At 43.5% G+C, this 27,626-nt stretch overlaps 2 protein-coding genes across 2 annotated transcripts; one reads left to right on the top strand and one right to left on the bottom strand.

The window, feature by feature from the left end:
- Window positions 1-15,639: 15,639 nt before the first annotated feature.
- LOC115396958 (talin rod domain-containing protein 1) lies at window positions 15,640-18,796 on the bottom strand. Its single transcript, XM_030103441.1, has one exon. It carries the CDS (start codon window positions 17,221-17,223, stop codon window positions 16,159-16,161), a length of 1,065 nt encoding a protein of 354 aa, XP_029959301.1. The 5' UTR covers window positions 17,224-18,796; the 3' UTR covers window positions 15,640-16,158.
- A 3,270-nt stretch (window positions 18,797-22,066) lies between these two features.
- On the top strand, window positions 22,067-27,269 carry LOC115397740 (LRP chaperone MESD-like). The gene is made up of 3 exons (XM_030104606.1): window positions 22,067-22,338; window positions 24,319-24,551; window positions 26,542-27,269. The coding sequence occupies exons 1-3, from the start codon at window positions 22,183-22,185 to the stop codon at window positions 26,798-26,800; spliced, it is 648 nt and encodes a 215-aa protein (XP_029960466.1). The 5' UTR covers window positions 22,067-22,182; the 3' UTR covers window positions 26,801-27,269.
- Window positions 27,270-27,626: the final 357 nt, after the last annotated feature.

Below are 27,626 nucleotides of genomic sequence, written 5' to 3'. Positions count from 1 at the left end.
TTATGAGCTGAAAGCCGGCAAACAAACACAAGCCTGAGAGTTCTGGCAGGATTTGCGATGGCTGAAAGGAGTCTGTTGGGTCAGATTTCCAAGGTCGGGCTCACCTTGGCTTTTCGTCACAGTCTCTCTTGTGGTCTGGATGTCTGAGCAGCGGCCGAGCTGTTCTGCACGTTAGACAACTTTCTTTTTTCATCTCTTTTTTTTCTTCTTTTTTGTTGAGGGGGGGGGGTTGCTCAATATTTGTATTAAATAAATGAGGCAGACGTCCTGTGTGAGGCTCGTGACATGAGTTTTAATGTGCTTCCCTCTAGTGGCTGAACTGGGGAAGTGCAGGGTGAAGGTGAAGGCACACTGCAGGCAGGAGATGAGCCAAAATGAACTACAGGTTTCATGTTCAGGGCACAGACCTGGGAATCACCACCAGCAGGGGGGCCCATTCATTGACATCATTAGGCTCGATTTTCATGAAATCTGAAGACTTTGGAAGCAAAATCAAGTAATTGTTGTGTCGATCGACCCATTCCTGAACTGGACTTCCTCTTTCTGAGTGGTTGCATCAGGTTGTACTGTCTTCATGAAAAGGATGCTCGAGGTCTGAAACAGTGTTCAGTTAAGTGCTGCATCCAGCAAGCCACTGGCCAAAGCATCACATTACTCCACCAGCTGGCATGTTCCCACAATGCATTCTGGCGTCCTCCACTTTAAACATGCACCTGACTGTTTTAACCCCGGGATATCATCAAGGTTCTTGACAAACTGTGCCTCATCAAGACAAAATGTTACAGCTGGTGACCAAGTGAGGAATACAGGAAAGCAAGTGAATAAACATGAAGAAAACTTGCTCTTTGTATAATTTTCTGGATGTGGGCTTCAAAAACATTTAGACAAAACCGACGTCAAAGGAAATGTAACTCATCGGTTCCAGGAAATGTCTTCTATTAATCTGTGGTCCATTTTATGTTGGACAGTAGTTACAATGAGCCTTCTGTCTGGACTTGGCACGAAAAAACAGCTGGATTCTAATCTGGATTAGACCACCTTTCCATCAGAGACCTTGATCACACTTTTGAAACTTTCTGTTTTCCAAGGAAAATCTACAAATTTTCCTTCGAGTTTTTTTTTAGAATGTAATTGAATGATCTTAGAAGTTATTTGAAATAATTCAGCAAAAGGACATCAGATACATTTATAAGATTCCAAAAAGCTGCTTCAGTCACAGAAATGTATAAAAGTCTCTAACATGCAGTGAAAACAGCGACTCAGTGATTTATTGAAGAGATTCTCAACTGATGGATCATAATCTGAAAGTGGAAAAGAGAGAGAAAAGTTGATGATTGCCATTTCATATTGGAGCTGTATTTATTTAAGTTTAATTACATGTGCTAATGTACGCAGCCCCAGACAAGACGTGGGGAAAAAATCCCTAAAATTGTGGTCACAAATTAGTATTTTGTGGCCACGAAATAGTATTTTAAGTTTTATTTCAGATGTCATGGGGCTCAGCACTGTGATTCAGAGCATGAAATGTGGTTTTATTACCTTATTGGTGTTAATAGGTGTTAATATTTGACAGAATGAAGTATAATTTACTGAATCTCGCTGAAAATCAATTGCGCTTCATATTTGTGCATTACATATGGAGTCTGCTAAAACAGGCTGAAGTTACTAAAGTTAAATAGTTTTTAATTAAATGAGTTAATTGAGCTAATAAAAAGAATGTTTCCTTCTCTACATACACACTTTGTGGTTATTTTGTGATTGATCACGAACTTCTGTGGTTTTGTGTGAACATACTGTAATGACAAATTTGAAAGTCACATTGGGCTCATCATTACAGGCTGATCGTGGCTACTGTAACCAAAGCGCTGGGTAGCGGTGTGGTTTCTTCATTTTCCTTTAAAGACTGAAGGCATCATTTCACACCGTCTTGTGTGGTTAAGAACAGCTTTACATGTGTGAAGTGTGCCGCGCGTCTTGTAAAAGTTACACTATCTATTACGAGGTGAAACAAAATGTGTGTGTTTCCGTCTGAGCAGGGAGTCCCGGGGGAGAAATGAAGCGAGGCGCAGTGAGCGAGCAGCAGATGAGCCTGGTGTGTGGAGGAAATGGACCACACCTCAGAGAAAAGAGGGTCAAAAACATCCTCCATAAACAGGCGCAGGGCAGGAAGCTGTCTCTCTCTCTCTGTTTGACTCTGACCAGACGCCGCTTCACTTCTACATCCCAGCTGACCCCACACCCACACACACACACACACACACACACACACGAGCTGGCCTCACAGTGATATGAGAAAACTCTCCTGTCCCTCCTGGAGTAGGCTTCATTTCTACATCTGCTCCAGAATGAAACCTTGATTAATTCTCCTTTTACATCCCCCTTTCAAAAGAATGACAAACAGCACATTTTTGCCTTTTTCCCCCTCCTGTTTGGAAGGAACGGCGGTCCTGGTCGCTGTCCTGGATTAACCCCGCCGCCGGCCTGGGACTGTGCTCGCCATGTGCTGCTGGGAGACATGATGACTGTCACTGTGGCCTGCAGTAATCAGTACAAGCCACCAGGATAGGATCAATACGCAGTCAATTCACACGTTTAAATCTGCAGAAGAAACTGTGTTTTGCTCCCACAGTCAATACTGTCACCCTCACTTCTCACAGTACTTCTGCTTTTTTGTTTTTCTTTTTTTTTTGGTAAATCTTTTGGCTCATTGAGTGAAATGGTTCATCTTACTGTTCCAAGGCCGACAATTTAATCTCCATCTGCACTTGTCCATGTGTGGAAGTGTCCTTGGGAAAGACACCAAACCTCAGGATTAAGGACCGTGAGCTGCGATCGCGTTTCGTGATCGAAGCAAGTAATTGAGACGGGACACAGCGAGGACTGGTCTTTTTCACCGCAACCGCATTGAACTTAAAAACAGGTAAATATCCTGTACAGTCAGACCCAGGTTTGTTGGAAGTGGTGATGTTGTGGTGTAACTTGCCCATAAATATGAAAGAGCCTAAACTTACGAGCAAGTTAGGGTCACCAGTTAGTCTGAAATTCATGTTTCTGTGTGAAGCAAGTGAAGGAAACCACCGACACACATGTAGAACATACACACTGTGCCGGACACAGAAAGGCCCGAAGGCGGGATTCAACCAGACACCTTCACTCATGAGAGAGGGCTGACCACTGTCACACTGCACAGTGTTTTGATCTTCAAAGAAAACTTTATTTTAAAACCAGCAGCTCAATTTGAGGTGTAAAAGAAAAGGAGGGGAGTCCCAGAATCTTCAGAAACTGTCATGTCCAGAAGGTCCAACAACTGATAACGAGATCGGGTTTGGTTTTCTCAGCATTTAATATAAATAAGTTGGATTCAGCACTACTGTGACTATGAACTGCTTGGTTTAATGCATTTAACTACATAATCAGCATAGAAGAGAGAGCTTTATCTTAGATTATATGTTTGTAATGAAGCAGAGTGGACCCAGGACGGATCCTTGGGGAACACTCCCACTAAGAATGCTGAAAGTCGGCCGTTGATAAATCATTTATTATCATGAAGCGTTTCCTCTGTTTTTTTAATGTGTGAGTTTCTCTGCGCTGCTGTGACGTCTTTAGCAATAACATCTTTTTCCTGGTTCTTTGGTGCAGGATCCCAGCAGGAAGTCCTGCCGACTCTCCACACTTCAAATATGCAGTAGGAAGAAAAAAGTATAGGTATGTGTGTCCTTTGAAATTCCTGACTTTTTCCAGCGTGAGCGGCTCATAAAATATGATCTGATCTGCATCTAAGTCACAGGTTATTGCTGCCAGAGGAAGCTGGAGCTGTCGTTAAATCCAGGGTTCACTTCCTTCTAGCAGCGGCTCTGTGGATGCTCACAGGCTGTGGTCAGTAAAACATTAAACACTATCAGGTTTTGTTTGCCATTTAATTAAGTTTGTCTTCATTTGACATTTATACACAGATCAGATCTCATTTTATGACCTAAAAAGACAATTTAAAAGGGTCCAAACAGTTTTTGTTTCCACTGCAGTTGTGCATATTGGAATTGGTTGGAGACTGTGGGCGAGTCCCTACCTGTGTGTGTGTGTGTGTGTGTGTGTGTGTGTGTGTGTGTACACAAGCTAATGTGAACCAGCAGTGACATTCAGAGTGTGTGACGTCATGCATCCCCTCTGTCTCCGAGCTCACTTCTTTCTCTTCATGTTATCAGTACTGTACACACACACACACGCACACACACGCACACACACACACACGCAAAAAAACCCTCTCACTCATCAATAGAGGAAATATGTTGAATTGACAAAGTAATATGCTTAAAAACCAGAAACAATAATAATATTTTTGCTTTAGCAAATTATTATTATTTTTATTATTATTATTATTATTATTATTGAATAACTTCTATTCAAAATAAAATATGACATAAATCAGTTTCCCCCATCGATTCCCTTCATTAATTCCCCATCAGAGCAAAAAGAAATTTGCAAACAAAAAATAAATAAAAATGATTTCATGCAAACATTGGCATGGGTGTTAAAATGTTTCATCACAAAATCAAATCAACAGCATCAACTCACAGTCTGGCACGCTACAGCGTTTCTGTTGTTTCCTTGTAAACGAACATTGTTTTCAAAACTGCTCTGAAACTAAAAGGCAAAAACACCTTGACATGCTGTCCTGCAAACGACTGCTGTTACAACATAAATCCACTTTTAAAAATCAAAATATGGACAAGAACTTCACTGATCCATCACAGAAACGTTGGTTTAATTGAATCATTTGACGTTAAGATTTTCCTGAACAGGAACGTTTCCTTCCTTCCTCCAGCTGACCATATTGAGAGTGTTGATTTGTTTCTTTTTCCACATTCTGCTGGAAGAAGCTGTTCTCGTGCTGTCGGATAAATCATTTTAACTGTGTCCACCAAGCTTCTGGTGAGTTCTCACACACGTCACCTCATGTTCTCTCCCACAGAGCACCTGGAACCAATCAGCAGAGAATTCCACCCCTGGTGGTCTCGCAGCGATATGGCGGGTTCCAGCACTCGGCGTTCTGCTCAGAGGAGGACATCCGATCATGTGAGCGAGGATGAAACACATCATGCCTCCACATGGAGCGGCGTTCCTCACAGGAGGCGATGACAGATGGGAACGTGACACCCGGCAGGGAGAGAGCACCACAACATGTAATCATCAAATATAGTCCAGTCACTATTCTCATCATTCTGCTCAGTCTCTCCCAGAAAATGGACAAAAAATAACCCTCCTAAATGAATGAGAATGTGACAAGATCTTTCTCAAGTAGCTACTGCCTTCATTGAGCTGAAAAAATGATGAGGAATGAAATGACCAGTCGGAATATGGATCGGTTAATTTCAATTCAGTTCCATTTCTACAGCACAGTCATCTAAAACAACAATGAGACAAGAACAAGCAGAGGAGACAGCGAATAACTCTCTTTAACAGGAAGAAACCTGCAGAACCAGACTCAGAGGAGGAAAGCCTGAACATCGTAATATGAACTCGTCAGCTGTCTGGACCTTCTGTCATGCTGTGTCAGTTTCACGCTGACCATCAGCTCCCGGATTGAGTCTTCTTCTATCCCAGCCTTGCAGAGGTTAGACTTCCTGGATTTTGTTTGTTGTTAGGAAAATAATATACTCCATCAATGTTCTATATCTACTTATTTTAACTTAGAATCAGTAGGAGGGCTGGAGCTGATCTGGAAATGGCCAGGCCACACGTGTCCAACCTTAATGGCTGAAAGATTCATTTTTGCCGCAATCGATCAAAGAAAACTGACCTGGAGCCTAAAAACCGGTTGAACCTTTACAGTAAATTAGCACAGCTCATTTCCATCAAACTTCAGTTTGAAACATAACTGTTCAGCTTTTAGCATTTTTACCATGTTGTAGTTATTCATTTTTTTAGCCACCTTGCGTGTGTTTTGTTTTGACCCTTGACCTCTCCCCATTTTGCTCACTCAGTTTGACTCTTACAGGATTTCTGGTTTTATTTGTTTGTGTTGTTTAAAAAAAATTTTTGTCTCTTTTGAATGTTTTGACCATTTTTCCTCTTCACGTATTCTCGTGGTTTTAGACTTTTGAACTGCTTTTAGTCTCTTATTTTCAGTTCTTTTGTCCTTTTTTGCAGCATTTTTATCTGTTTTCTCAATTTTGATCAGTTTCTAGCACTTCTAATGTGGCTGTTGAAGTTGTTTTGACTCTTTCAGAATTTAGATGTTTTAATTTTCCCACATTATTTGTTGAATTGTCTCTTTCAGCTTCAAGCCATTTAATTTTTTTTCCTCCTCTTCATCTAGGCGATAAGAGCCATTTTGATGTGCAGATAAAAAAAAAAAAATTAAACCTGATTTCAGGAAAGTTTCATGCAGCCAGTTTGAATTGACAAAAGAGCTAGATATAGCTCCTGAGCCACATTGAAGAGCCAGAGCCCCCCCCCCCACACACACACACACACACACACACACACACACCACCGGTCCATCGACGGAGCAGCCCTCAAGGCCCGCTGGTACGAACAGCATTTGACCATAAAATAACTGAGTTCATCTCTCAGAGCCTGGAGGCTGGGGCTGACTGAGTGGATGTGGTGTGTCTGTTCTGCTGGTGAAAAAGCCTCATTTGTTAAAGGAAGGTCAGTGATTCTCCACCCTGTAATAAAAACGAGGGCAGGTCCTCCACTGCCAGTGACTCCCTGCTTCTAAACTCTGGGCATGACAGCATTAACACTCAGTGATGTTTTCACTCCGGCCTGAGAATCCCGATGAAAGCATCTTTGTTGAGGAGGACATGATTCCAGGAAGCCTTCTGCTTCTCTGCCCGTCTGAGCTGCGTGTTAATAACCATCCTGTCATCTAATTTCTAATTTCCATTTTTCCCAGCTGTTGTCTTGATGGAGTTCAGGGATGCTGATGTGCTCCGTTTCTCTACTGGAGGCTGAATGCCCTCCCAGCATGCTGCTTTAATCAGTGTCACATTGAGGCCAGTCCCTGAGTGAGTATCTCATCTGAATGGAATGCCTCATTAATGTTATTAATTCCACCGTTTCCTTTTCAAAATGTTTGTAAAAATCACCATTGTCTCATTGTAAAGCATTTTGATTCAATCCTAGCCTTTGAGTCTTTAATTTTTTATGAACATTCTAGATTTTATTGTGACTGAACTCATAGTCCTGCTGCATCATCCAACTTCTGAACATCGGCTGCTGGTCAGTCCCCCGCTGCTTTACAATGTGGCTGTGAGGCAGTGGAACAGCCTCACATCATGATGCTGCCTCCACCGTGCTCTACTGAAGATCACGATCACTTGTTCATAATGTGGCGCGCTCTCTCTCATTGTCTTCATCCTTCATTTTCTTAAGCCTCGGTCCCATTTGAACAGTGTTTCAAACAAGAACACATCATTTTTACATTTTCCTGTCAAGACGTTTCACAGCAGTGTTTTGAAACTGTTGCCTGTTTATACAGAAATGGTAAAAATGCTGAAGACTGTCATTGGCATGCCAGACCACTAGTGGGTGCTGTTGATTGTTTTTGTAAAGAAACCAGAAATGTGCACAAAGATGAAAATGCAAAATAAATATTAACGTGGGTATCCATGTGGACAGACGACCAACTTTCCTTGCTATTCTGGGTGACTCTGGAACATAAAAACAGTTTGAGGTGAATACAGACTGAGTCACGACACTCTGGAGGCCATTTTTGTTGTTATTCTTAATATATTGAGCATGTGCAGAACTATTTATTGTCAGAAAGTTGCATTACTGTCCATTTACAGAGAGCTGATCAATTAAAAATCAAAATCCTGGAATATCTCAAAGCATTCCAGTGCATTTTGTTGCCGCTGTATTTTCAGAGCAAGCAGGAAACACAGGAGCTGCAGCGATCTGGTTTCCACTCTAATAGCTGTAATATCACCCAGCCTCCACCTGGCTGGAAGACAAGAGGAAGTTGGGATAGAAAAATAACCCTGCCTTCTCCTCCTGCTAGAAACAGGATATGTGAACGTCGCTCACATCACATTTAATTCTCTCTCTCTCACCCACACACACACGTGCTTTTTTTCCCACAGTTTGGAGGGATGAGGGGATCAAACCCGGTGACTGTGGAGGTGAGCTGACTTGCAGTTCAGTCTGAAGTTTGTGTTTGTGCGAGGACAAAAGCAAGCAGGGTGGGGCCAAGACAGGATATGAAGTGTGTATTGTGAATGAGGGAGTGGGTTCCAGTTAACAATGTGTGCAGTGTGGGCTCATCAGGAGGAAGCTCCGGCCACTCCGAGTCCAAAAAAAGACCCTGAATCCAGCGCGGCTCAAAGGTCAGCGTGTGGGTGTGAGGCAGCCCAGCCGACCGGCTCTTCCAGAAGAAAAACACGGGTTCTGGATGGCTGGGGGTTAAAGGTCAGTTTTGTAGCGTGGTGAAAAATGGGCTTGAGGGACGGCCAAGTTTCCACCCTCTGCAGCTGGATGTGAACCGAGTGTTTTCACTCTTCATGTTCGCTTCAATCACCTGCAATAACAGCTGGATGGTTTTCCTCCTCTGATCATAAACAGCTTTATTGAGAAGCAGAAGCCTTCGTAGAAACACCAACGCCTCTGAACTTCCGTGACTTCCACGGATATGAAATGTGTTTTTAGTTCAATACAAATAAAGCAGCTTTATAATCAGATTCTATCACATGTTCAGAGTTATTGAAATAAAAAACAGAAATAACAGGCCAAAAAGCTTTTTTTTCCATTTAAATTGATTTGCTTTATTACTATGTTTAACATCTTGTGCCTTAAAAAGTCTATGACTCATGTGTTCTTCTTAATATTAATATTATAATAAGAGTTATCTCATATGTGACCTGGTAAATTACAAGAATGGCCATTTCTTCTTTATGTTTCACAATGAAACATCAAAATGCCCGAATTCCAAAAACATTGTGACAACAGAACTCAAAATCTGTAACAGGTGTTGAACATTAGATATTGTTCCTCAAAAATATCTGTAATATTTAATCTGATAGGTGCAACACATCGACCCAGCCGTTTGGCCTGGAATCAAACACAACTCCAAACTCATTTCCCAACACGTTATCCTGTTTTCAACTAGTCTCCGTCATCAGAGGGCTCAGCTGCTTCCTGGGTGTGGAGCTGAGAAGAAAGCCCGAAATGTGTGAAGGTTAAAAACGGCGTACAGGAAGGACATGGGAAGAGCTGAGCTGGAACAATGTCACCAGCTCCTTTCAACCTCAATCAAACTCCAAACTAAACAGGATAAAGAGGACAAAAAAGTGAAACAGAGACCATAAAATGCAACCAGTGCGAGTCTCTGTGGCGGATTAGATTCTTTAGAATCCAGGCCAGGTTAAAATACTTCTATTTAAGGCATGTTTCTAGTATATAGGCAGGGGTTCAAGCAGTTGCAGATTTCAGCTTTCAGTACATTTAAGGATTTAAGTGTTCAGGACTCATTCCTGAACACTTTAGAACTGCATTCTTTCCTGCTAAATGACTCCAGAGTTCTTTTTTTTGTCACTGACTTAAACATTTATCTCCAAGATGTGCTGGTAATCCTCAGAATTCATCGATGATTTAGCCGAGGCAGCTAAGCAGCCTCACAGCATGATGGTGCCGCCACCGTGTTTCCCAGTAGTTAACTTGAAATCTGAGGACAATTCCTAAAATGGAATTAAAAATGGCCATTTTCGTACAACCAGATCAACTATTATCGTACGTCTGTTGTACGTGTATTGTTTCATCTGTCTTGAGTGGGCTCGGATCAGTCAAATATTGCCATAATAACCCTGAATTTTAAAATGTAACCTACATACAAGATGAAAATGTCTATATTTCTGCAAAAAACAATGTCTACTGAAAATGGTTACAATTTTAATGAAACCTTCTGCTGCAAAATATAGTGAAATGAAAAAAAAAAAACCTTCTCCTATGGCTGTTGCATTCAGCATGTTTTTACGAACGCACTGTGACAGCCTGGCTTTGAGGCTCATGACAGTTTGCCATATTTCATGGCAGCATCACGGATTTCTCAGCTCGGCTCTCAGTGTTGTGTTATGTAGTGTCTGTCGCTCCGACGAAATTTGTTTTTTTAAAGAAAATCAGTGTTTTCTTTCAGATTTTTGCAATTAGCTCGGTGGTTTGGCGGCCTGGATCTCAGCCTCTACTGGGATGGTTTTAGCCCACCGGCCTCACCCCTATTGTAAACAGATTTATTACTTTTGTAAATAAGTCGTTGGTCAACACTGACCTTGGCCGCATTGTAAGGACATGAAATAAGAGTGAACGCAGTGGAAGAGTGTCATAAACTATTAAAACATCTTTTCCTCATACTTTTTTGTTCAGTGACACTTGACCTGTTATTGGATTTTAGGCGTGTATTTCATCAACATTCACATCTGAGAGACTGAGAATGAACATACAGAGTACAGAACTTTTATCTATTTTATGTCAAAGTTTTTTCATCATTTTCACTTCCTTCTCTTGGTTTTCACTCTAGTGTGCCAACTGAAACGTGAAAGCTGTCTCTGGTGGGTAAGTCTGGTCTGTTCTAGCGCTTTATGATGATTGGCCCTTCAGTTCTCTGGCGAAGCAAAGCCGAGCTATTGTTGTGGAAGAAACCCTGAAAGAAAACTACATAAGAATCTTTTGTACTGTTGGTTATGTCGGCCAAATTTGAGAAAATCATTTCCTCCTTGAGGTATCGAATTTATTATTTTAAAAGAACTGCATTTGGTGTGAAAATACTGATACGCTCCTCAAACATTAGTGGCGGCCAGGCGAGGGAACACGTTTCTTCAGGGGGTTCCCAGCATGGATCACAGATTCAGTCATTTGATGTAAATATTACACCAGATTCTGGTTTAAGAGTCTCTGCAGCAGAGACCCAAACCAGCTGGTTACAGCTCCCTTCCATAACCTCGAAGAAACTCCTGTTTGAAACTCACAGTAGAACATTTTATTGAGCATTTGAAAAACCGTCCCCCTGCTTTGTGTCATTCAATCAGCCAAAGCCATAAATAATGCACTGGGGATCAGCTGGCTGCGTTCAGGTTACAACCACACACCCAGAACCCCGACGTCGAGACGTCCCAGGATAACAGTGACCATAAACGCCACGCGCTGTCTCAGTCAAACTCATCCATCTGGGTTTTTGGGACACAGGGTACAATGGTCAAGTTGTAGGAAACGAGTGTTTGTGGTAAGATAAGGTTGGACAAACATGGCGGCCGCAGCAGCTAAACTCATTGTATCTCTGTGAATTTAAAGTTCTGACTCAGATCGAACTAAACAAGACATCTTCGGTGTCTTCAGCAGCAGACGATCTGCATTACGTCCTGTTGCTGCATCAGGAAACATGAAACAACAACGAAAGCAGAGAGAAGAAGTCATCTGGGAAGCGGCCGCGAGCCGCTGCTCCGGGTCGAACTGAGCTCATGCCTTCGCTCAGACGGGGCTGATTTCCTCTCTGGCAGCAAACGGCAGCTGAACAGTGTTGAGCAACTCTCCGGATCCAGACCTGAATGAGAAGCTCCGCGCAGGCAGTTTGACCTTTGACCTCTGGAGAGAGCAGGAAAACGCGGCGCTGTGGGGTTTTCTGCGGTGGCGGTCCTTCTGTCAGGTGTTCAGAGTGCAAGTGGCTGGTACCCTCGGGGCCAGTGCCGTGTGTGTGTGTGTGTGTGTGTGTGTGTGTGTGTGTGTGTGTGTGTGTGTGTGTGTGTGTGTGTGTGTTTGTTGCTCACTGGAAACATTCTGACATGTCGCTCATGTAAATATTGACTGACGGCTGCATGGTGCCGCTGGCTGCCCGGAACAGGTGATAAAGCAGAGCAAATATGTTGATGTCGACTGGAATATTCTGGATTATGCTTCAGAAGATGGGTTTACTGAATTAATTCACTCATGAGGGAATACTTTCACTCTTCAAGCATAGAAGAGAATCAAACAGAAGTAAATGATGCTCAGAAACAAATCTGCTTGTTGAACAAAGCCTGAAATCCTCTTTCTTTATTTGTAGACACCAGAAAAATGACTCCAATGTTTTACAAAAGAAGGAAACAACTGCAATGAAGTAGTAATTTTTTTTAGAAACTTGCACAACACCACAGCTGGACAGCAGGACCTGTCGCTCTGATCAGCTCTACTCGTTTAACTGATCGTTATGTTAGCCACTGATCAACGCTATCTTTAGCTATGTTTTGCTTAAGCCATTTTATTGCATTAAGTTAACCTAAAAAAAAACATGAAATGGTTAAACACAAGAAGTACAAAAGAGAACACTCACACAAAAAGGAGTTAATCTCTTGTTTATCGAACCCCGATGAGTTACCTTAGCTAAAACCTGAGCCTATTGAGTCATTGACTCAAACAGCTGAGTGAAGATTACAGTAACTTCAATAGATGCAGCTTGTTCATCAGAATATTTCACTAAAATCAAAATGATTCAGACATACGATTTCGACTTTCGGGATTCAGAGAAGTGAGCAGCTAATTATAATCTGCTGCTGATGCAAACATGTCAGAGAGAACAGACTTTAGGGTCCAAGCTCCACCTGGAAGCCCTCCGCTCCTCCGTGTGTGTGTGTGTGTGTGTGTGTGTGTGTGTGTGTGTGTGTGTGTGTGTGTGTGTGTGTGTGTGTGTGTGTGTGTGAGGCCGTGCAGCAGCCGCCTCCTCCTCGGAGACGAGTGTGTGGACGCCGCAGGGATGGGAGCTTCCCTGGGGGAAGTGGATAGGCAAGTGCTTCCCTCCTGCAGCAGGAAATGGGCGAAACCTTGCCTGAAATTAGGAGCCGGGCGCCGCGCCGTGTGAAGGAAGCCACTCCTGATAGCACAGCTGTAGGCTTCCTGTCGAGGGCCAGCAGTCCTGGCTTCACCCAGTCCGTCAGCGGCCGGCTGAAGAGCACTGGGAGCCTGACAGGGACTGAAGAACACACACACACACACACACACACACACACACACACACACACACACACACACACACGCAAAGAGAAAATCATTTAGCTTTACTTCGAACTGAAAGCTGTTCCAGGGTCATTAGATTAACTACCTGTTGAGTGATAAATGAAGGGTTTTGTTCAGTTCATTGTGACTTCTAGAGGTTTATTCACATATCAAGCCAAAGTTTTTGCGCCTGAACTATTATTTAGTGCTGGTTTCCAGCTTCTGGATCAGTGAGAGGTTTCTGGCTTCCAGATAAAAAAAGATAAACTATATGAGCAGTACTAGTCAAGTTATGTTTGAATACTTTGTACTTTACAGTTCATTCATTCAACCATCATTAAATTAAATGAAGTTAGGTATTATGTCCTTTATGTCTGTAAGTTGATTAAAAAGTCAAACAATGGTGTAAAAACAGTCAGAAGCTGACTTTACGTCAACATCTGAATTTTCAGTTAACCAGTTCAAAGGTTAAAATGAATACAATGAGGATTATTACAGAATAATCAGAAAGTTGAAGAATTAATTCTGTCATTTTGATTTTTTCCCTAAGACTATTTGCAACTATTCTTAGCTTGCATTTATCTATTTTATTTATTAGAGAAAATTGCTGATATATTTTCATGTGTTCTTGAAATAATTGTTTTTTTCCTCATTTGCACCTTAATTTTTATATTTATTTTTGAGTAAGTCTTTTCTATGACAGATGAAATTTTTATGTCAATCTGCTGGACTTTATGAACATTTCATGACAGTTTGTGACTGTTCTCCAGTATTAGTGATCAATATATGAACACAAAGCTGACGTTCTCTGGTTTATGGTAAGATTTATAGATATATTTGTTTAGAAAGATTCTGTTTTGACAAGTTGACGATCAGAACAAGAAGATCAGGGTTGTTAGTTCAGCTCCTGACGATCATATTTCCTTTAAAAAAAGATAATTTCCCCCAAAATTTGTAATTTGATAAGTTTCAAGACTATTTATTTACAAATAAAACCTTGAAAAGAACTTTGCACAAATAATATATTTCTAAAACTGTCAGAGATCAGGTCAGAGCGACTCACTGCTCTTCGTCTATTTGCTGCTGTGCTCCTTCTTTAAGCTCATTCACTGGTATGATTGAATTCATCAGCATCAAATCGACCCCGGATCGCCCCGATCCGTCTTTTTCCTGTGGGAACTGGACCGAGGACTTTCAGCCTGACCTCACGTTCGCACTCAGATCGGGCGCCTTTGTTTTTCTGAGCTGATCAGCTGGACGCCGTGAGCGGAGATCTCATTTGGTTCTCGTAACGCCGACGCTCAAGGCCGGATCAGGGCTACGTTCCTGCCGTTATGACGGATTCAGCGCAGATCTCGCCGCGCGGCGGTCATCCCTGTGTGAGACGTTTCATTAAAAGCGGCCTTGGCCTGTGTGTGAACGCCGCTGAGCAGATTTCAGGACGGCTTTAGCATCTGCACTGCAAGAGGTCAAAGGTCATTTCTAGGGCATTCAAATTTGTCTAAATTATGAGACAGTGTAATAATAATGTAATAATGTCTTCACTGGCTGAATAAAATGAAAATCCTCATTAAAAGTTGGGTTTTGGGGTGAAATCTTAAAATGGAATCACAGATCCTGTCATTTAGGAAACATGTATGTTTTAAACGGTCTGTTGCACCTGAGAAACGCTCGCCAACTTTAATGCAGAGAATCTCTCCACAATACGGAGCAGCTGAGTGGAATTCAGTCAATATTGACACACGTCCGTTTCCTCGTCTGAGCGGCAGACCGACAGAGTCAATAAGACCCACACATCTCACTTCAACACACGATCTGCGGGCCGGGACTGATTTAAACTTACCATCCATTTCCAAAATCCAAACCAACGCAAAATGTCTCATTTTTCCATTTTAGATTGTCGAAATTTCACTGAGGATCGTTGCATCTTTGTAGACTCATTATGATTATCAGACAGGACTCATGTTCATGCAGATAAATGTTTCAATTTGTATCATAAGTATAACATTTATGGGCATTTTCAGTTTCATTTTTCTACTAATTATGGAAAAAGGTTTGACTTTCCATTAAAAAAAACTGATGATATCTGCAGCAGATGTAAAATATAAAACCGTCAAAGTCACCGCTTGTGTTTGAAGTTTTGATATTTATGAACCACGTCAGAGAAAAATGTGGAGTAAAACCTCTTTGTGGTTTCTTCTCCATTATCAAGGCTGTAATGAAGGGGAAATATTTTATACAGTAGTTCAGGTAGGACAAATATTAAGAAATGAGTTATGTTTGAAGTTGTCTTTAAAGTTGCAGTCAAATTTATTTCACCAGATTGGTTCATTTACACTTAAAGTGTGTGTCTTTTTAAAAAGACAACATGAACATAAGACTGCTGCAAGTGACGGCATCTATCAAACACTCCTCAGTCTGATGAGACATTTAAAGACATTTTGATTTTTTATATAAAAAAGGATGAAATAAGGGATAAGAGGATAAAATTAAACATCTTGAGGTTAACATTTGAAATACCTATTTTAGTAAGTGCCCTAAAAAGGCTTTAAAAAAAACATTGAAATTATCACTGTTTACAAATGTATGCTTACACACTTCTGCAGGGATGTTTTAGATATTTACATTTGCACACATTGATTTCCAGCTAATCTAAATGAACATGAAGCCAAACCCACAATATCAGAAACAACTTTTTTAATAGTTGAAATAAATACTCCATTACATGCATGGTCAGAACACTTGAAAATACTATGGGGAGTCTGGTAAATAGTGTAAAACCTATGGCACACACTCACAGCAGCTTTTTTTTCTTTTACTTTTTTTAACCAATTCAGAATTCACACATGTTGGAAGAATAAAAGGCATCAGGACACTCAAAACACTCGTTCCAATCTCACAACGCACGTGTAATCGAGCAGCTCGGCCGACCACACTGCGAGGCTACATCCATCATGGAGGCTGAAAACTGAGGTAAACGTTTCAGGCGGTGGCAGAGGGGGTCGGCGAGGGCGCCGACGGACCGCCGCGCCGCTCTGTTCCCGGCGGGATCCGGGTCGCATCCAGCGCGACGCCGGACCTGCCGAGCGGAGCCACGGCGGCCTTCCGCTCCACGCCTGATGAGCAGGGAGAGCCCGGGCGAGCGGGCCTCTCTTTGGTACGCCGCGACACGGCTCGGAGGCCGCCGCGCCTCTTCCTAAACTAATTCACAGAATGAGAGTTGACTGGCGGCAGAGTCCTTGGAGAGGAGCGTTCTCTGAGTGCCTGAGTGAGCAGGGTGCAGCCGTCCGACACGGCGCACGCCGAGTTGCGCAGACGCTCCCGGTAGTCGGCCATCTTGGAGCTGCTCTCGGGGTGCTGAGCCACGTCCCTGAGGCCCTGAGTGAGGAGCACGCAGGCGGACACCACGCTCATGGCGCCCCCCAGCACCGCGGTCTGGACGCCCTTGCCTTCGGCGGAGATGCTGGCGGCCCGGCCCAGGAACTGCGGCTCGGTGGCGAAGCCCACCAGGGCGCTGACGGCCTGGACCAGGGCGGCGCTGAACAGGACGCAGCGGTTCCGGGTCAGCTCGCTGGGCTGCGTCTTCACCTCCTTGACGCATGCCAGGAAGGCCGTGCCGCTCGTGCTCATGCTTTTCACGCTCAGCTTGAACTGCTCTTTGGCGAAGCGGTCCCTGGACCTCTCGCTGGCCAGCGACGAGATGTCCGTCAGAGTCTTGAGGTTGGTGGAGATGTTCTGGGACAGCTCCAGGAGGAGCTGGGGGGTCAGGTCTGGCAGGGGCGTGACCCGCAGCGCGCCGCAGCTCTGGTCCACTTCGTGTCGGCAGCGGGTCACCTTGTAGCGGTCCACCAGGCCCGGCAGGCAGGGCTGGGAGCCCGGCGTCTCCACCGCCGCCAGGTAGGCGGCGTGCGCCGAGCACTCCGTCAGGGACACCACCAGGTCGGCCATCTCCAGGAGGCGGTCCCCCACCTCGGTGAAGCGGCCCATGTTGAGCTGGCTCTGGATGTCGTGGGTCAGGATAGAGAGCTCCTTGGTGCGGGCGATGACCGTGTCGCGGCACTGCTCGAAGGTGTCGGCCACCGCCACGCCCTCGGAGGTCATGACGGGCCGCGTCTCGCTGGACAGCAGGAGGAGGTCGGCCACCAGCTGCATCTTGCCCTTACACGTGTCGCAGACGGAGGAGAGCCGCTTCCTCTGCTGCAAACTGCCACTGGGTGCGCTGGCTGATCCCTCACTGGCTGACTTTCCAGAGCCGCCACTAGCCATAATCAAGAGGGGCAGTCCTGGGGGAGCGGGGCAAACCACGCTTCTCAAGGGTTTCACTGATTTCTGTTTTTCTGCTGCTGCATTGTACTGTTTAAGACATTTCCACTATTAGTCTTAACCCATAAATACAAAAAAACAAAACAAAAAAACTGGCCAAACAGTCTTCCTTAAAATCCTTCAGAGTATAGGCGGTCAACTGTGCATTACATGTTAACAAACAGGACAGAAATTCTCAATGTAAACAAGTGGCGAGCGCAAAAAATTACTGCATTTACTTATATTGCAATAAAGGTCTATAATCTGGCATATTCCCAGAGGGTTGTTAGTAATCCTAAAATGTAACACCTGAGCAGTCAGTGTGGTAACCTGGATGCTCTTTGCTGGGAACTTTAATTTAAATGCCCTGAAGTCAATCTTCTCAATGTTGTCCCAGGTTTTCTGGGAGGGAAACAGAAGAATTCACAGGTTTCTGAGATTATTTTAAGATAATAATATGCCACACACAAACCGCAGTGCCACCAAGGTGCCTTCAAAACGGCAAAGTGCAGATTGAGATTATTTTACAAAATGTCACAAGCTCCTTATACACCTGAAAAAATAAAACATTCCCAATTGGAAGAAAAAAAAAGAAATAAACTTCAGCTCCACAGCCTTGTGTTCTACTTGAAGATGTCTATACTTGGGCTCTTTTCATACCACTTATATGAAAACATGTTTAGTAGATGCCTTTAAAGTCTTTTCTAGGGGAAAGGGGGGGTTGTGATCAACAGGATATCATCTTGTGTCCACTGGAGCCAGAGTGAGTGAAGAGCCTCAAACAGCACCGAGACCTGGTCCGGTTAGTTCCCGCTGAGAGCGACCTGCCAGGCGGACTCATGCTGCGTTCAGCCGGGGCTCCTCCCGGGCGGCTCGGGACAGCGGGGAGATCCGGCTTCCCCTCCAGCACCATCGTTTCATGAGTCCTCCCAAGTTAAACCAAAAGAAACAAAACGAAACAAAACAGGAACCAATCCGAGCCCCGCTCAGTCCGCCTTCAAGCGCTTCTTCTTCAGACTCAGCCCCGGGTCAGACGCTAGCAGTTGCTCCGGTGCCCGGGACTCCATACGCACCGCCCGTCGGTCCACCTCCGCCGCGTCTTAACTCGGGACGGGAGAGCGCGTGGCCCCGCATATCCTCCGCGGGCTCCGGCGTCCCGCACCCATCCCGGCTGACACGTGAAACAGTCCCCGCGGGGGGTCGCGGGTTCGAGGTGGCCGTTATTCCCGGAGATTCAAAGCGGCGCTGCGCGCTCCCGCGGCGGCACTATGAGGAAGCGGGGAGGGTGTGGTCGGCTGGAGGACTCACTCAAGTTGTAGCAACGGAACAACGCAACTAGTCCTTTCAACGCTCCGCCGGGCCGGAGAGCTCACTTCTGTGCCGCTCCAGCGGGGCCCCGGGGGGAGAGGCCGCAGAGAGAGCAGGGGAGCCGAGCGGTGCTGACGAGTTTCCCAGCCGCGCTCAGTTTGAAGCCCGTCCGCCGCGGCTGCCGCTGCCGCCGCTCTGCCATGAGACTTCACCGCGGCGTCAACCGGACAGAGCAGGGAGCAGCGCCGGAAGAGGGAGGTTTTCACAATAAAAGCACCGGCGCACAAGCAGCGCTACCGGCTTCTGTTCAAGGTCTTGGTCTTGAGTTGGTTTCACGTCTTTAAAATATTGGTCTTACCTTGGTCTTGACATGCTCTGGCCTTGTTATTGACTCGGTCTCGGCCCCTTAAAGTCTTGGTCTTGCCCGAGTCTTGGGAAGCCCTGGTTTTGGTCAATGGTCAGGTGGTCTTGACGACAACAATAACTTTGCATGACAGATGGAGTTCATGGACATGATGACTGCATTGTTCATCAGAGGTCTGGTGATTAATATGGAAATAATATGAAACAACAACACATCAGAAGTCCCAGATATACTGGTTTTATACCATTGCTTTAAGAGGACTAAAATAGGCTTTAAAACTGTAAAAAAAAAAATGGAAGAAATAATGACCTACAACCATTGTTCAAAATGACTTCATTATTCACATGAAAGAGAAACAGTCAAGTTTGCTCATCACTTTCTCATAACTAGCACCAGCAGTGACTGGTATCATTTTTGTTATTGTTGCCCATGTCACATAGTTTCCATTAGCAGCATCTCACAAGTGGAGACCATTGATTCCTTTTAAAGATGTATTTTTTTTATAGATTAATTTTTTTTAAATATCTATACACATTTATAGATATTTAATCATGAATATTTTTTTAATTAAAAAATGTAAACATATGAAATATCTATAAAAATATTCATCCATTACAAATACTTATATTTATGTAACTTTTTTAATTCATTCTATTTGCATTTTTTGGACATGCCACCACATATAATTAGGGCTTGAATCAACTGTTTGAACTTAGCCATAAACACTCAATCTTTTCGAAATAAACAAAAAAAAAAAAAAAATCCCACTTTTAATTACAGTTCAATCTTTTGTAATATGTATATTCTGAATATTGTTATTGCAATGAATTTGCTTAATATTGTGCATCTCATAAACACCAGTGTAATGACAATAAATGCAGTCAACTTTTCTTTTTTCCTGTGAACCTTTCTAATGTGATAATGAAAAATACAGGTGCATTATATAAACTGCCAAAAGAGATGGAATAGTGATTCTTCTTCTGCATTAGTTCACTAAAATTACTTCCTTCTGTAGGCTGTCTAGGTTTTACGTTGATTAATCTAAAATCATGAATGGACAAACTCAGTTTTTTTACACAGTGCTAAGAAAAGTGCAGTATTAGCTGTTTGAATAAGCTGGTGGGATAATTCTTGAGTTGCTATTTTTAATGATGGGATTATGACTTCCCTCAACGTGATTGAACCATGTCTTGCAACTATTTATTGCTACTAAATAAGAAATGACAAACAGATAGTGTAAGAAGCATTTTAAAGACTTTTTAAAAACCTTTTTTATTTTAACTGTAACCATAGAATAATGAAATTTGCATGTTTTTTTTCAATCCCTCTGTTTTTCCATGCATGGATGGTGAATCTGGTAAAATGAGTCAACCCTATATAAATGTTCTATTTTCATGTCCATCCCATGGAAAACTAATTTCCTATCTCTGGTACAGAGCTGTTCTCACACCTCATTGGGATGGGCTCATACTTTATCTGTTACGCTTTTTATTTTGAAAGATGGGCGGATGTTTACAGGTCGCGTTGCTGTGACGTCACTTAAACAATGTCTAGCTTCTCCAGTGTATAATACACACATTGCAGAATACTAAGCAGGACGTTTTCACGGTTTATAAAGTGTTCACTCAGCGCCGTCTGAGTTTCTCAGAGTTCTGAACCAAACAAGTGAAACACTTCTGCTTGACAAACTCGTGAGTTGCTCCTGTCCGTAGACACTGCAACGTCAGCCTATTGAACGTAATAAAGTCCAGCTGGCCAATCACAGGAGGGGAAGGGAGGCGCGGATAATAAATTCAACCAATCGCGTTTCAGCGTGGGAGGGGTTAAAGTGTGACAAAACTTCCATCAAAATATAATTTTAGACTCTTGAAAAGTGTCTTTCTGGACCCAAACCTATGAAAATAACTGTCTATGTGACTGATAAAGTATGTGAAATGTTGTATTGTGGCACTAGTATTTCAAGAATGAAGTAAAGTAATTCTGTAAATCTGATAAATTTCATGTCTATCGCATCTAAAAGAAAGGGAAATGTTTTGAGGTGTTGATGGATCATCATGCTCTCCCTTACAGTGGTCTCAGGGTCAGAATGGGCTGTGTGCGGCCCCTGAAATTAATTGAGTATAAATCACTGCTGATTACACAGCTTGCATTAAAAGGCACGAGACAGAAGATCATGTGATGATATTTACAGTCTGTGTTGCCTGTCATGGTGAATGATCCAAGGGATCCATGTGAATGTCTTATGAATGACGAAGAGATGTGGTTCTTCAGCTCAGTCTGAGTCACTTTGCAAATGATGCACGACACAAAGGCATCAGCTTGATATGTTTGGTTGAACTGATACACCGAGCATATTGTGTGTGTAAGCAGTGATGAATCTCTTGCTCACACTGTGTGTGTGTGTGTGTTGAGTGCTATTGTAGAGTGAGAAGGACTTGCAGCTGCACACAGGGCACGGTGCCATTGGGTGGAGCTGGTCAGAGAGGAAGCAAGCTCTGCAGTGTGTGTCAATGAGGCTCATTATCTGATCTGTGTGACCCCGTGAACTCCACAGACCCTCACACTGTGCTGTGTAGAATGGCTGGAATATTAGTTCAATACACACTTTGACATTATTAAACAGTAAATTGCTCTAAAACAGTGTTATCTAAGATGCTCTTCTCCCTGACTTCTTAAAGGTTGTAGACTCTGTTTATGATTCTGGCTTACAAAAACACCACAGTCAGTGATGACAGGTACTGGTGAACACACCCACTCTCACCAACATGAGCGGAATCCACCAAACTGAAAGCAACGAACAGTTTCCCAGCTCAGTATGAGACTCCAGAAAAAAAAAAGTTTTAAGTTTATGTGCTATTAATGTATTATTGTGCATGATTTTTTTTTTACTCTAAATACACATACAGACAAACCATGTCACAAGGAAGTTGGAGTAGTACTGTCTTGGGATTGACTTCATCTCAACAAATAAGAGAATTTGGAGGTGCTGTTAAAAATTGACCTTTATTCATCATCTGTACCCCCTATGTTCTAGGTGTGCGGGGTGCTGGAGTCAGTCCCAGATATTATCTGCAGCGGAAAATGCAAACTCCACGCAGAAAGGCCCAGGTGGTGTCTGAACCTGTGACAGTCTGGCTGTGAGGTGAGAACACATAAAAACTTTTATCTTGAAGGTTCTTTCCTGGCCACGCCCCCTCCCGTCTCGTGACCGGCAGATTAAACCAGCCAATCATAGCGCACCATCTGTAAACATGGCGTCCCCCTTCAGATGGAGATGTGCCGCTGTCCTCCTGCTCTGCTCGTATTTCTTCTGTATTTCAGCCGCAGACGGAAAAGAGAAGCCTAAAAAGAAGGACATCCGGGACTATAATGACGCGGACATGGCGCGGCTCCTGGAGCAGTGGGAGGTACGGTGCCGCGGAGCTGCTAGCTGCTAGCTTAGCCTCTCTCCATCATCAGCAGTGAACAGCTCTTTCAGTTTGACACTCTCTGGCTTCATATTGTTTCTATTTCATGCTGAAAAAAGTCTTTCAGACTAAACCTGCTGGGCTCCACCACTGGAGTCGACAATAGTTTGTGAAGGACTTACAGCAAACACTTCACCATTAACAGCCAAAGCCAGGTTCATTTCTGTAGCAGCGCTCAGACAAAAGGCAGTTCACATATTTTCAAGGAAATACTTTAAACGACGTGATCAAGAAAGGCATGCAAATCATAAAATAAACACATTTATTAGGATAAGAGCAGTAAAATAAGTAAGCTCTATTGGTTATTTGGAATTCAGAGCAAATAATAACGTCTTAAGTCCTGATAGAAAGAAGTGAGTGTGTCAGCAGTGCTTCACCTGTTCAGGAAATTTTCTCCACAGGTGAGGAGCGTAGGAACTACAAGCTGCTTCACTGTGTTTGTTATGATTCTAGGAACACTTAGTAAACCGATTCCCGAAGAGGTTTACCTCGGGGGTCTGGATGTTTTATTTTGTGCAAGTAAATCTGAAATGTGTTTAGGCCTGAGACGAGTCAAAGCTTTTAGCTTTATAGACCAGAAGTCAGGTTTTTTGGTGGCTCGTTTGACACACAGGCAGCCAGTGCAGAGCTTTATCACACAATTTCTCCGAATAGTGTTCAATCATAAAGTCTTTAATTTTCAGATGGTAAAAAGCTGAGTTTCATATCTGAATATATAATGACACCCTGATTTCTGGCCAGGATTTTTGTCTTGATTGACATGAAGTCAGGATGACTGCAAACCTTCAACTGTTCCTCACTCAAGCCAAAGTAACGACCTCTACATCCACTCCATGTCATTAATGTGCTCACTCAGCAGGGAAAAGAGGCTGTGGTCATTCACTGACACTGCTCTATAGACCTGTGCTTCATCTGCTTCATTGGTGCTGTAATGTTCATGATCTGAGCCAGAGGGAGCGTGTACATGTTCAATAGTGAACTGTAGCTGTACTGCATCCAAAAGTGGTCCTCAACCTAGGGCTTGAAACCCCCAAGAGGTCACTGAAGGACAGGTGTGTGAAACTACGGTCCTCAAATGGCATCCTGTGTTCAATGTCTTAGTGCTTCAGCGCACCTCATTCTAATGTTCATATCATCATCAAACTTGTTAAAAAACCATAATATTGAGTTGCTCATTCAGGTATGTTGCAGCTGGGAGAGACCTAAAACATCCTCGAAGACTGGCGTTAAACTCCTGTGCAGAAAGGGCTTAAAGCTTCACCATAATACGATTCTGTATGTTTTAAAGGTCTGGGAAACTGCTCCTGTTCTCATTTTGAAACCTCCTGGCTTTGGTTTGGAGGCAGTAGACGGGGTATTACAGGGGAAAATAGTTGGCACAATTGCTGATAATCCACATGTTCGATTCAGTCAGTGTTCCCAGAGAGTGTTTGCCAGTTTGAGAATAATCAGTGGTGTGTTTACTGAGGTTTTTTTGTTTTTTTTTAATCTATAGTGAAACTCAGGAGATAAGTAAAGCTTATTTATAGAACTCCCTTTCAGCTATAAAAATCAAAGTGGTTTACAGCAATAAAAGCAGAAAGATAAAATAAAGATAGGTAAAATATGTTGTGAAACTGATAACACAGGAGTAACAGAATCGCGCAGCTCCAGGTAAAAACATTTTCAATCACCTCATAAAAGTTTCACAGCAGTCGACCCGTGTGAGCATTCCTGTCAAACAACACGTCAAGGCTTTCCACATTATAGCAGATCCCAGCAGGATGAAGAGTGTAAAGGAAAAACTTTAGGTTTAATCACAAACCTTCTGTCAAAGCAGTGAAAACTCCCCAACTCACTGATTGATTTATTTTTTTAATCTGTCTCGTGGCGTCCGAGCCGTCCTCAGCCCTCACAGCTTGACTCGTCCTCGTTTCACAGGAGGATGACGACATCGAGGAGGGCGACCTCCCCGAGCACAAACGGCCCCCGCCTCCCATCGACTTCTCCAAAGTGGACGCCTCCAAACCTGAGGAGCTCCTCAAGATGTCCAAGAAAGGCCGCACCTTGATGGTTTTCGCCACAGTGTCAGGAGATCCCACTGAGAAGGAGACGGAGGAGATCACCGGCTTGTGGCAGGGCAGCCTCTTCAACGCCAACTTCGATATCCAGAGGTAGTATCACACCGACGGACCGGTCATTCATAGAAAACAGCAGCGATCATTCAACACTGCAGGAACATTATGTATATAAATTATTCTTAATTTTGGCCTGTAAACATGACTGTGAAGGTTTGAGCTGATTAGTAATCGATTACAGCTTTTTTGCTGCCTTCATAGAGAATGAAAAGTGAAGCACAGGCTGCCTGGAGCAGTAAAGTCTTTGGGAACAGTGACATCTGGTGGTTGGTCTGAGTTACTGCAGCAGGACCACAGATCAGATCAGAAATTCTGTAATTCGGTCCTCTAAAGGAGCAGTTTGTGAAATTTAAGGGAAAGCACTCTTTAGGTGACAGTAGTGAGTCCTCAGTTCAGCTCCTCTGAATCTCTCTGAGAAGTTTAATATTTAGTTTCAGCCTCTGTTGTGGTTTCGGTTCAATCTGCTGTTTTTCTTTGGACTGAGATGATCTGTGTTTGTGTGGAGTTATGTGAAGTATGGAGAAGCCCATCAACTTTTTAACTTAAGTACCAACTAGAAATTGGCACTCGGAGAGCGCAGACCTCCACCACAGCTCAAATCAGTCACCAGCAACCGTAAGAACACCATGTATAATCGCACAACATTGTGATCGAGGAGTGATCAGAGCCGAGCGCTGCAGCGTGCGGTGCCTCTGTCTGTCACCCTGTCGCTCTCTCTCCCTGTGTGTGTGTGTGTGTGTGTGTGTGTGTGTGTGTGTGTGTGTGTGTGTGTTTATCTGAATAGGAAAACCGAAAAGCAACATAATTGATGTTATTTTACTTCATTTTAATTTGAAAATCTCTCGTATTTTCCGTTCCCGACTTCCTGTGTGGTGCGATCTGCTCTGTCCAGCTTTACAACTGGCGGTGCACGGCGCTCGCGGAGAAAATAGAGAGGAGCGGAGCGTCCGCGGTTCACGGCGCGAGCCGCTACGCACGCGGCGCTGTCCCGCACCTCTTGTATGAACCATCAGATAGGTTAACAGGGGCGCCGATCTGACAGTCGGTGTGCAGCGCTTCCACTTCCGCGTCAGAAGGGACGCGTCCTGTGTGAACCAGGCGTTTGTCGCCCCTGTCATCGGGCCTGCCCAACCATGTGAAAGACTCCCTATCTCTCAATGATAAAGAATCCTTGAAAAAATTCCTGGATCCAGACAGTGATCCAGATCATCACCAAAATTTAATGGATTGTAAGTTAGCCCAAGACCCACCTTTCCACAAAGTTTCATTGCTGTCCGTCCATTACTTTTTCCGTGATCTTGCTAACAAACCAACCAACCAACCAACCAACCAACAAACCGACGTGATTACATAACCTCCTGGCGGACGTAATAACTGCAGCACTACAGAGAGATCAGTGAAATCACATCCTAAATACTGCATTTGTTCAGGAGCCTGTTATAAAAGGTTTCAATTTAAACAAACACTTAAAAAATGTAACCAGATAAAGAAAGATTTAAGATGAAGATTTTCTCATGAAGTTGTTCTTCTTATTCTGTTCCAACAAATATTTTCATTCCCAAATTGCTGAATTTCCATCTTAAAAAAAATCACATTAGCATGAAATACTGTCACGATTACCTTGTCATTACTTTTAATAATATTAATATTTTCATATTGATTTGCTACTTTTGTTGTCAACTTGCTGCTGCAACAAAAGTTTCTCCACTGCAAGACAAATAAAGACTTACCTTAACGTTCTGATGAGAATAAGTGAGGCTGTTTATTCTGCAGAGCGTCTGAGGAAGAGGTTGACCTCTTAGTTTTCCAGTCTGACTTTGCTTGTGAATCTTTAAATCATAGTTTTTGTTCCGATGTGCCATCATGTGAGATCAAACTGATGGAGAAGAAAAAGTTTATGAAGTGAAGTGTCGGACTCGTGTTTTCACTGCTGTTGGTTATTGCATTTATCTCAATGCATTTATCTGCACGAACTCGCCGTTTCTCAGTTTTAAATGTCATTTCTTGCTCCCTCCCCCCCTCGCAGGTTCGTGGTGGGCTCCAACAGGGTGATCTTCATGCTGCGGGACGGCAGCATGGCCTGGGAGGTCAAGGACTTCCTGGTGTCCCAGGACCGCTGCGTGGACGTGACGGTGGAGGGGCAGGTGTTCCCGGGGAAGGCCGCCAAGAAAGACGACGCCAAGTACAAGAAGCCCAACGAAACGGGGAAGAAGAGCAGGAAGACGGAGAGCAAGGCGCCGGACCTGACGGGGAACAGCGCCGGCAGTCGGAAGCAGGAGCTTTGATGGAGCTCGTCTCTCCTCCGGGCCTCAGACACGATCAGCACTAATCTGTGAACGCTCGCCAGCGGCGCCCTGCGGCAGCTCCGGGAGACGCCGCCGAGGCGGCTGTCATGGCAGCCATGTTCCTGGAATCAGCTTTCCAAGAGCGGGAACAGGATAAAATCAACTCTGATACATCTCTTCAATTCTTCCTGATGTTAGATTCTCACCAAATGAAATCAGAGCACTCTGAAAGGTACTTTAAGCTCTAATGACTAAACGTGTTTGTTTGTTTGTGCCAACAGTCATGATTCCTACAGAAATGTCTTCTTTCTGCTGTAATCATGCAGTTATTCCATCCAGTCCCTCTCCGATTTTTCACACACGCTCACACAGACACACACAGAGCAGTACTTGTGGATTTGATATGAATGTGACTGTTTGTGTGATTTTGATTTTTGTCAAATCTGAAAATAAACATTTTTATATTGTAGAGATTTTGTTTTGTTTTTGACTCGTCTGACCTCCGTCTCTCACAGGATGTTTCTATACCATAAAGTCCAGTCAGTGTAAAGCATCTAAGTCCCATTCACACTGAAATCATACATAATTCACCTTTTCTTGTCTACAACTTCTAATCTCTGTGGACTATTGATTACCTGCTGTTATTTACACTTCAAATATGATTTACCAAAGACATGGGGCGTATGTGTGAAGTCATGCGTTAGATTTTTTTCTTATTTTTGAGTTGGATTTATCAGCAAATGTAACTCAGTGTTCAGCCTGATAATCATGTTTTTGTCGTCACAACAGTTTGACAGAAACGGGAAGAAATGCAGAAGTTATCGGT

This window comes from Salarias fasciatus, chromosome 1 (assembly GCF_902148845.1).
Source record: "Salarias fasciatus chromosome 1, fSalaFa1.1, whole genome shotgun sequence".
Lineage (NCBI taxonomy): Eukaryota > Metazoa > Chordata > Actinopteri > Blenniiformes > Blenniidae > Salarias > Salarias fasciatus.
This window is presented reverse-complemented; position numbering and strand designations above follow the sequence as displayed.

What these genes read in the sequence shown, in the direction of transcription:
- LOC115396958 (XM_030103441.1), bottom strand. Translation starts at nt 17,223, where the DNA reads ATGGCTAGTGGCGGCTCTGGAAAGTCAGCCAGTGAGGGATCAGCCAGC.
- LOC115397740 (XM_030104606.1), top strand. Translation starts at nt 22,183, where the DNA reads ATGGCGTCCCCCTTCAGATGGAGATGTGCCGCTGTCCTCCTGCTCTGC. An exon ending in GGCTCCTGGAGCAGTGGGAG is followed by an intron (nt 22,339 to 24,318) that starts GTACGGTGCCGC and finishes CTCGTTTCACAG; the next exon opens with GAGGATGACGACATCGAGGA. An exon ending in GCCAACTTCGATATCCAGAG is followed by an intron (nt 24,552 to 26,541) that starts GTAGTATCACAC and finishes CCCCCCTCGCAG; the next exon opens with GTTCGTGGTGGGCTCCAACA.